This window comes from Anarrhichthys ocellatus, unplaced genomic scaffold (assembly GCF_004355925.1).
Source record: "Anarrhichthys ocellatus isolate YVR2014 unplaced genomic scaffold, GSC_Weel_1.0 scaffold2, whole genome shotgun sequence".
Taxonomy (NCBI): domain Eukaryota; kingdom Metazoa; phylum Chordata; class Actinopteri; order Perciformes; family Anarhichadidae; genus Anarrhichthys; species Anarrhichthys ocellatus.
In genome coordinates, this window is record NW_022280032.1 from 13,195,551 (window position 1) to 13,204,688 (window position 9,138).

A 9,138-nucleotide genomic window follows, 5' to 3' on the forward strand; every position below is an offset into this window, starting at 1 on the left:
GACTAACAGTAAAAATGACAAATTGCAGTTGTACCCTTTTCTCCTTATGAATAGGAAATACGCATTTTCCCCAAAATGTTGAACTATTCCTTCATATGTAGCTCAGATGTATTATTTAATTTATTGACAGCTGCAGTAGAGGTGTTTCTTTTTGGGTGTGACCAACAAAGAAGAGTCTATACTGTACACGTGTGTGTGTGTGTGTGCTCACCTCTGGGATCCTCGGCCTGTTTGGCCAGTTTACGCAGCGCAGCAGCGAATCCGGAGTTTGCAGATTGGGCAACGGCGTTCCCATTGGTTAGTGGGCTGAGGGGACTGACAGTAGCGGTGGTGCGAGTTGCCGTGGAGATCATTCCTAATGATGCCGATTTATTGGACTCATGGTTCATACCTGAGGAGGAGAGCGGAAGGAAACATATGTGAGGAGCTTTGACATACGGACAAACGGCATCATGGCGTTTACTGTCTCTCAACAAAAACAATCCAGTAAGAAAAAGTCTGTGATTCTTTAGTCAGCTGAGGTATTCGATCACCTCCTCTTTCTAAAAGTAGACGATGAATCATGTTGTAAGAACATGCATCCGTTTATTTTGAACACAGTAGGTATCTCATTTATCTTGAATGAATGAAACTCATCCACAAGTGCTCAAAGAGAATGGGCAAGCGTGTGTGCGCCTTTGTGTCTGGACATCATAGTGAGCACATACGCGTGGGTCAGCTCCGTCAGAGACGGAGTGGAGAGGGAGTAGAGCTGTATCAAATAGAGCGGTGACCCTAATAGCACATGACACACATGAGTGCACACATGTCCATTTCCTCAAGGGAGCCAGCCAACACATCGTAAGACCTCGGGAGCGTCTATACGCAGACATTATTAAGTATCACTGCAGTTTTACACCCTCACAGATGCAAACATGGGAACGCACAAATAAACACACACACACACACACACACACACACACACACAGATATAACGAGCAAACCCATCGATCTACTCAATAGTGGACACACTTAGATCAGACGTGGTTAGCGTAACCTTTGTCTTCACCCTCTATCCTCTTACTGACCCACTAATGTTAATTACAGCTGGAATTAGCCGCCAGCCCCCCCGCCTGCCACAGCAATGACCTCATTACCAACACAACACACACACACACACAACCACCTTTCAAACATGCGTACACCCATGCCACAGGAACCGCACACAAACAGCCTAAGCAGTAAACACACTCATGAAAAATTCATGCATGCACATTGAGCACTATTATTGAATGTTGGGCTCATCACATGGATGATTTTGAAGAAGCAAAATGAAGAAAGGGCAGTCAGCTCTCAGAGTTTGTTGATTGAAAGTATCATAAATCTCACATTATCCACAGGTTAGATGTCTACATTCTACCTGCCGGCTTTCACACGTGTGAGCAAAGACAGGCAGAGGAAGCTGTGGAGCGATGAACGGAGCGAGAGGAGATATGAAGAGTGAATTGAGGAAAAACACAAGAGAGCAAGAGGAAATGACCAAAGCCCAATCTTTAAGTTAGTGAACACGCTGTGAGGATTGACAGAGGTTGCTGTATGAATACATGTAAACCATCAGAGAAACGTATCTGTACATTTCTGCTGCATGTTTCGAAAATGTAAAACCAACAATTAAGGGTAAATATGACCAAAGTGTTGCAAAAAGCTATTCCAGGTTTTATCACGCTGTCAGTTTAATGAGGTTGTTTCCAGCTGCCACAAAGCGACACAGACAGATAACTAATAACCTGTCAACATCCATCTAACTGCCCTGAATCACACATCTAATGAGTGTAATGTATACAATTAACATGCGTGCGGTTTCTGACATCTATGATGCGTTTATACATCAGAAAACAGGGCGCACAAGAGTTTCTTTTCTGTTTCCAGTACACTCATAATTTCTTTCCTTTGCTTTATTCACTATTTTCCTTTATTTCTTTGGCTACACTTGTGTATTTACATGTCATGCCGATAAAGCAAACTGAAACTGAAACAGACAGAAAGGGAAAGAATGATGAAGAGAGTAAAAGCTCAGATCCTGACAGCCGTGCGTGTGTGTGTGTGTGTGTGTGTGTGTGTGTGTGTGTGCGTGTGTGTCTATATCTCTGTCTCTGCTGAGCCCAGCAGTCAAGGGAGAGATGATAAGACAGTTTCTATCGACTCTCTCTCCTTCCTTCCTCTCTACTCACTATTTCCTTCCCCGTCTCTCTCTCTCTCTCTCTCTCTCTCTCTCTCTCTCTCTCATTTATCTGAGCAAACTGGAGCTTATTTAACAAAAGCCAATACACATAATCTCCTCTGTTTCTTGCTTTCTTTCTTCCCTTTTTCTACAATCTTTTGTCACAGGCCATTCCCCTGATATTTACACCGTGCCACTCACAAACACAAACATACTAACGTATGCATGTGAGCATAATTCAAACATGCAAACAGACACACTCACCCTCCCGCTTACTGTTCTCCTCCTGCTCGTCGTCTTTCTACTCCTCTGTGAGACTCTTTCTCTCTCTCCCTCTCAGCCTTGCAGCTGCTACGTGGTCACGTGACCTCTTTTCTATCCACTTCCCTCCTCCTTCTCTCTATCCACCGCCCCCCCCTCCTCCTCCTTCCCCTCCCTCTCCATCTATCACCCCTTCCACTCTACCTCCTCCTCTTCTCTTCTCTCGTCTCCGTCACTCCTTTTATCTTTCCATTTTCTCTGCTTAGCTGTCCCTTCTCTCTCTCAAACTGTGCTCACAGTCGTTTTCTTTTCTCTCTTCATTCTTCATCCCTCTTCCTTTTGGCTCGCACTCGCAGGAGGAAGGAGGGTGGTTGGGGGGGTTGGAGGGGGGAGTAGAAAGAGGAGGAGGAGGAGGAGGGTTTAGGGTGATGACGGGGAGGGTGGGTGTCTGGTTTGAGCTCTGTGTGTGTGTGTGTGTGTGTGTGGCGACGGGTAGTGTTAACCCTCCATCCATCACTCTGTCTCTCTGCTAGTCAGCTCTGTCTGCTTTGGGGACAGAGGTGAGGTGGGGGGAGGGGAGGTTTCTGACAGTGACCTGTGACCCTTCACCTCTGACCTCTGCTGCCAAGGACAGCAGGAGGTTAGAGGGTGAAACAGACAACAGCCCAAAATACAAATTAAGACATTTAACTCCCTTTAGGAAATTTTTTTTGAAGTGTTGACTGAATGAATAAACACAGCTAAAAGGTCATGCTAGCAGCCCCCACAAGGCTGTAATGCTCATTGCACACTAGAAAACTACCAACTACCACCTTACAAAAATATACACGTTTGGGCTGAGGACAGTGCCAGACGTGAAAGGACCATGCTGTCACCATAAACATAAAATGGTTTAGATTTTGATGGGTGCAGTAGCCATTACAGGACATCTCAGACCTGACATTATCAGACTTAATTTCTTCAGTTAAGCTGTTTCAGCTTAACTGTGGTTTGAGCTGAAAGCTAATGTTAGCATGCTTACAGTTAGCGTGTTACAAACAAGCTAACAAACTGACAGCACTACAAATATGCAAACATATTAATGTCGCTCACAAAATGAGAACATTTAGCACGTTACCATTAATCTCAGACAGGAGCTAGAGGTGTGTTCAGACTGAGGAGGACTGTATACAAAGTCAATGTAAAGACACGAGTGGAATGGAAAGATGTAAAGTCTCACAAGGTCAAGCCACTCGAGTTGAAAATGTTTCAGCAAACAAACTTACCAGAGTTCCTGGTAAGTTTTAAGATCCGTCTGAGCTGTCAAACAGACACACAGTCACACTACGCTCACAAAAGCTCAGGGTGTAAGATGCTAACAAACACGACAGCAGAAAAACATTTTAGGTTTTACATGAAATATGACGTTCTTCAGGCTTAGCTCCCCGTTGTCAGCCTCAGCTGTGCTTTGAGCTCAAAGTAGACAACATCATGCTACCATTTTACAGTTAGCATAACCTGCTAACTTTTAGCCTAATATGTGACATTTAACTTGTTGGCCTACTAATGCAAGCATGTTAACATGGATGTGGTAAGTTACAAACTGCAACATAAACACAATGATTCAGCATGTTTGCATTAGTCTCAAAGTACTGAGGCCATTAGCATATTATGTTATATATATTATGCATTTTGGTTTTAAGGTATCCTGTTTGATATTACATGTTGAACAAGTGTACATTTTTGACCTGCTGGTGGCACTAAATGAAAAGTCAGTACGACTCATCCTCTAGGAACCATTAATGTCTGCCTCAAAATTCCTTTTAATTCATAAAATGTTCTATATATATATATATATATATATATATATCTTACTATGGACCAATGTGACCGACTATCGACCAACTGACGCTCCCGTCAAAAAAGCCACCAACCTGCTAAAAACCGTAGCTAAAAATATCCCTGCGTACGCCACAAACTAATAAAAAAACAGCTTTGCCAAAATGGAAATCCGGGTGTGACTCCATTCATACACACACACACACACACACACACACACACACACACACACACAATCACACTCTGCTCTGCATGGTGTAAGTGATATAGGACATGTTGAGGCCGGTGTCTTTGACACCTTTTTTGTGTCTCCCGCTCTCTCTAACTCTCACTTTCTCTCAAACACACACAAACACAGACAAACACCGACTACACAGGGGGACTGTGAGGACAGCAGGGGGGGACCTGCTCTGCCCCATCACCTCATTAACAAAACACAATGTGTGTGTGTGTGTGTGTGTGTTTAAGGGGTGTGTCATAGGATAGAAGAGGTGGTTGAAACACACTACCTACTCATTAACCCTCACCACGTTGGCATGTCTGAGTGTGCGTGTGTTCTAGTGTCGGCTACTGTGTTAACACTTAGATATTAAATTGACTACCCTCATTTGTGTTTACGAACAGTTACCTAACATTAGACCAATAATGAGTGTGCACGCAAACACACACACACGATCTCTTAACCTAAAACATGCTCTATTTAAGTTTTATTATGTTATAATTTGGGCTCCTACAGCCGATACTAATCGCAACAACAGCTACTGTTGCTATTACAATAGCTGGCAGACTTTGTCAAATTCCTCTGACAAGCACACACACACACACTCAAAGAGGGAGAGAAAGAGGGGGAGAGGAGAAGTAGCCAAATGTTTTACGGCCTCTTAAACTTGTCTGTAATAGCAGTCAGAGTGGCGTCAACACAGCAGTCTCCAGGGTTACTCCAGGGGCTGCGAAATGGCTTTACTAGCTCCAGTCACTCTGCAGCTCGCACAGAAACACTTAACACTTCCCTACAATCCATAAACAACGAACACACTCTCCCACTCCGGCATCTCACACACTCACGAATACAGAAATAGGAACGTAAATTAACATAAACGTCAGAGGAATGACAGAAGACAGGACAACAAAAACACACCCATGTAAGCCGTCTGCGTAAACACATGCAAGGACGGGCACATACAGAATTAGCTGACTCAAGATTGCGCGTCACAAAACGTATGCATGTGAACCCTAGGGACCAAACAGCCAGCATGCATTTATGGTCCTGGGATAAATGGAGCAGAAAAACCACATACTGTAATAACCAACACCTCCAGCATTAAAAACAAACAGGAAGCAACATCCAAAGAGCAGAGAATTAGCAGCACACAGCAGGAAAAGAAACAATGGAGACAGTATGGGAAGCGTAGCAGTCATTATGCTGTTTTATATTAAACACTGTGTCCGCTGGAGCAGAGCCATGTTTACTGCGCAATCATAACAGAGTCGAGATGTTGGTGTAAGGTCTGTAAATTATCACCGCAACAGCTTAGAGCAGAAATGTGGGCTGTCAGCAAAGACGGGACGGCTGCATAGGAAAAACTCCTCCTGTGTTTTGTTCTCTCCTCCCTTGAACTCCCTTCACTCGCACCTCCTCCTGGCTGCAGGATACTTTTTGTCTTTCAGTGACCCCTTCTCCAATGTCTCTAATCAGTGTACTTGTCTACAAGCATCTTGTCACTGTCTGTCAGATACAGAAAGAAGATATAAATAGCAGCTGTTTTGGGACCCTTACACTTTTTCTCTATCTGTCCGCGTCATCTTTTCTTTGCCTTGTCATTTCCTCCTCACTATCTCTTTTTCAGTCTCACTCGACAGCCTCTCCCATCACTGCGTTTCTGTTTCTCTCCTCCGAGTCACTGATCTTTTCTGCAGCGCGTGGCTCAACCTCGCCTCTCTGATACAGAGATGATGCTAAAAGATAAAACAATCCGAGGCAAACCAGTCTTGCCTTTGTCTCAGTGTCTCTCAGCTCCTGGCTGGGTCTGACTCTTGCCCGCAGGTTGTGTGTGTGTGTGTGTGTGTGTGTGTGTGTGTGTGTGTGTGTTCAGCATTGGTGGTGTGTACAGAGGGTCGTGTCAGACAGTTGACAGCCACAGTTCCCCCTCTTCTGGCCCGCGGCCGGCTCTGCTCACCAGGTGCCGACACCACGGTGGCTAGACCTCAACCATCTGAACAAACACGAGGGGGAAACACACGCAGATGCACACTGGTTGCACAAAGGTGTGCAAAGACAAACAGACCAGCAGATGCACATAGACTGGCCCGCCAGGCAGGTGTTTGGTAAGTATAAAGTGCAGGGGTGTAATTGAGGTGTGTGCTGCAAAACAGCTATCGCCGTAGTAAACAATGATGTTAGTGTTGAGGAGCAATGTTCAAGGTGAGGTTTGGGTCAGCAAATCAGAGAGGAGCTGATATTGTCTGTCTCTGAGGAAATCATGTTTACAGATATTTCCTCATATATTACCACTGAATAGATTAGACAGGAGCAATGAGAATAGCAGTTGATTTATTCCTGTCATCACCTCCGTCCTCCGTGTCAGCGTGTATAGGCTACCAGACTACCAGACAGTCAGCTATCTGTAACTGTAACGAAACAATGTGCTTTGTGTTTCCATGTTGTGCTCGACCACCTCGTCGCTTCTTTTTTTTTTTTCTCAGAATGCGGAAAATGAAGACTATGCATTATTGATTCATTCTATACTGCAGTATATAAATTGTTACAGTATCCAAGATTACATTTTAGGACATCTCATTGAAAATATCACAACAAAATAGAAAAAAATCACCAGTCCATACCAGTATACCATCAAGGACAAAATAGGACTATTTAAGTAATACAATACTTGAGGGTGCAACTAAATAATTTTCATTGGCAACTATTTTTTAATGGAACAAAAAGGCCCTTGTGGGGACATTGTTTCCTAAACGATTCTTAAACATGTCAAAAATGAACTTTGAATCTCCAGAAGTCCTTAAAGTGCTCAGGGGGAAATTCCATGAAAACAGGCTGAGATAATGCGACATGAAGCTCCAGAACGAATACTAAAGGGCCCTCTGATAAGATCGTTTGCTGACTGCAAGGTCAAAAAAGTATTATCTTCTCGATAAACCGCTTAATCAAATACTCATTCATCACTGGTGTTTGCAATTATATAAAACTTGCAAAACCTAATAAGTGACCTTAGTATAATAGATTAACTAAATAGTTGCCTTTTAATTCCCTGTCAGTGGACTAAGAGCTTCGGCTCTACTGGTATTGAAACTACAGGAGATCAAAAGTAGGATTAGATCATTAGAAACAAACCACTCAGTAGCCTACCAGAAACACACCATCGAGGAATATGATTGTGATTCATGTTAATTAGCTTTTAACAATTAATTGACCAACAATAAATAGGTTTAATAATTTAAAGAAATAAAAACATCTGAAGCCATGGAGTGTATGATCTGAGTTTACAGTATCCATATAAGAAGGAGGTAGCTAATTAAAGAGATTGGAGGTTTACTCAGTAACCCCTGCTGAGCAGCTGGTCTACGGCAGGTCAGGAGCAGCACATGGCGTATAGAGCGCGTGCGCGCGTGTGTGTGTGTGAGTGTACGCGTGTGTGTGTGAGTGTACGTGTGTGTGTGTGTGTGTGTGTGTGTGTGTGTGTGTGTTGAACTCCACCTGCGGGCTGTGTACACACACAAAAGCGACGTGATCCGCTTGACTGCTGCTAATGCGCCCGGCGGCAGATCTATCTCAGCCAAACAATACAGTCGCTGTTAAAGGTCCCGGATTAAAGAGCGACTCCTAACTCCCATGGGTGCTGTGAGACAAACCATTACAAGGAGCCTGGGTGACACACCGTGGTGTTTCAGTTCTGTCTTCCTTGTCAGTTAAGTTTACCCGGAGCAAACAGGAGCGGTGTATAATCACCGACAAGTTGGACCAGAAAGATGACATAACAAGGGACCACAAACACCTTAACAAGCCTCACCTCCTGCGGCTGCGTCAAGACAGACGCAGGTAACGGATAAAAACAGGAAGTGATCGATTCTAATTTCAGAATAAGAGCACGGAACGTTCCCTACATCAATATAGCCTATACAATGTAGAAATACTAAAGAAACAAATTGCGTTTTATTGTGCTTGAATTATCATTTCAATACTAAATTTGGTCCCGTTAGGAATCATTGTGACAAACGCAAATAACGCTTTATTCTGAAAAACGTAACCAGAAGTTGTTTTCTCCGCCTGGCTTCACATTGTTCGTCAAACTGAACCAGTTTGTCCGATTCGACTGATTCAATCACATACTGCACACTTTGACTATTGTAGTCTACAGCCATTAATCTAAAAATAGCCTCGGACGTCAAACCGAAACTGCTGACATAACACAGAAACAACATATAAGATGATAAAATATTCAGAGATAAGAAAGATTAACACAGTCATAAGCCAGATAAAGTCACCTCTCAGCACTATCCAAGCAATAATTCAGTCATAATTAACTTTAAATGCAGATAGTCTGCGCATGGCTGAATGACCTTATTATTCACTACAACAAAGCAAACACTGGGACGTTTTGTAGCGTAGTGAACAACAGAAAACAGACAACTTACCGCCTCACCAAAGAAAAGACAGCCCCCGGTTTTTGTGCATCCTTAGATGGGTAAAACTACTGTGGCTCTGTGCAGCGATAAAGCCTGCTGTGTGACCACAACACGCACCGATGTGATGATGTGGGAAGGAGAAGGACAACACGTTAGCTGTCCTCAGAGAGAGAGAGAGAGAGAGAGAGAGAGAGAGAGAGAGAGAGAGAGAGAGGTGG

The 9,138-nt window shown here is 43.6% G+C and overlaps 1 protein-coding gene across 4 annotated transcripts in view; it reads right to left on the reverse strand.

Moving 5' to 3' along the window:
• Positions 1–9,138, reverse strand: part of LOC116396428 (genetic suppressor element 1-like) — a 36,066-nt gene that overhangs the window by 13,907 nt on the left and 13,021 nt on the right. The window contains exons 1-2 of one of the 4 annotated variants that reach the window (XM_031871054.1): positions 8,930–9,076; positions 212–391 (exon numbers count right to left, since the gene is read on the reverse strand). In XM_031871054.1, coding sequence (XP_031726914.1) covers positions 212–389 — 178 coding nt within the window. In that variant the 5' untranslated portion in view covers positions 390–391; positions 8,930–9,076. Of the gene's footprint in view, positions 1–211; positions 392–2,464; positions 2,615–7,991; positions 8,900–8,929; positions 9,077–9,138 lie in introns of those variants that run through there. The other 3 variants (XM_031871063.1, XM_031871047.1, XM_031871040.1) reach the window with 3 other exon arrangements.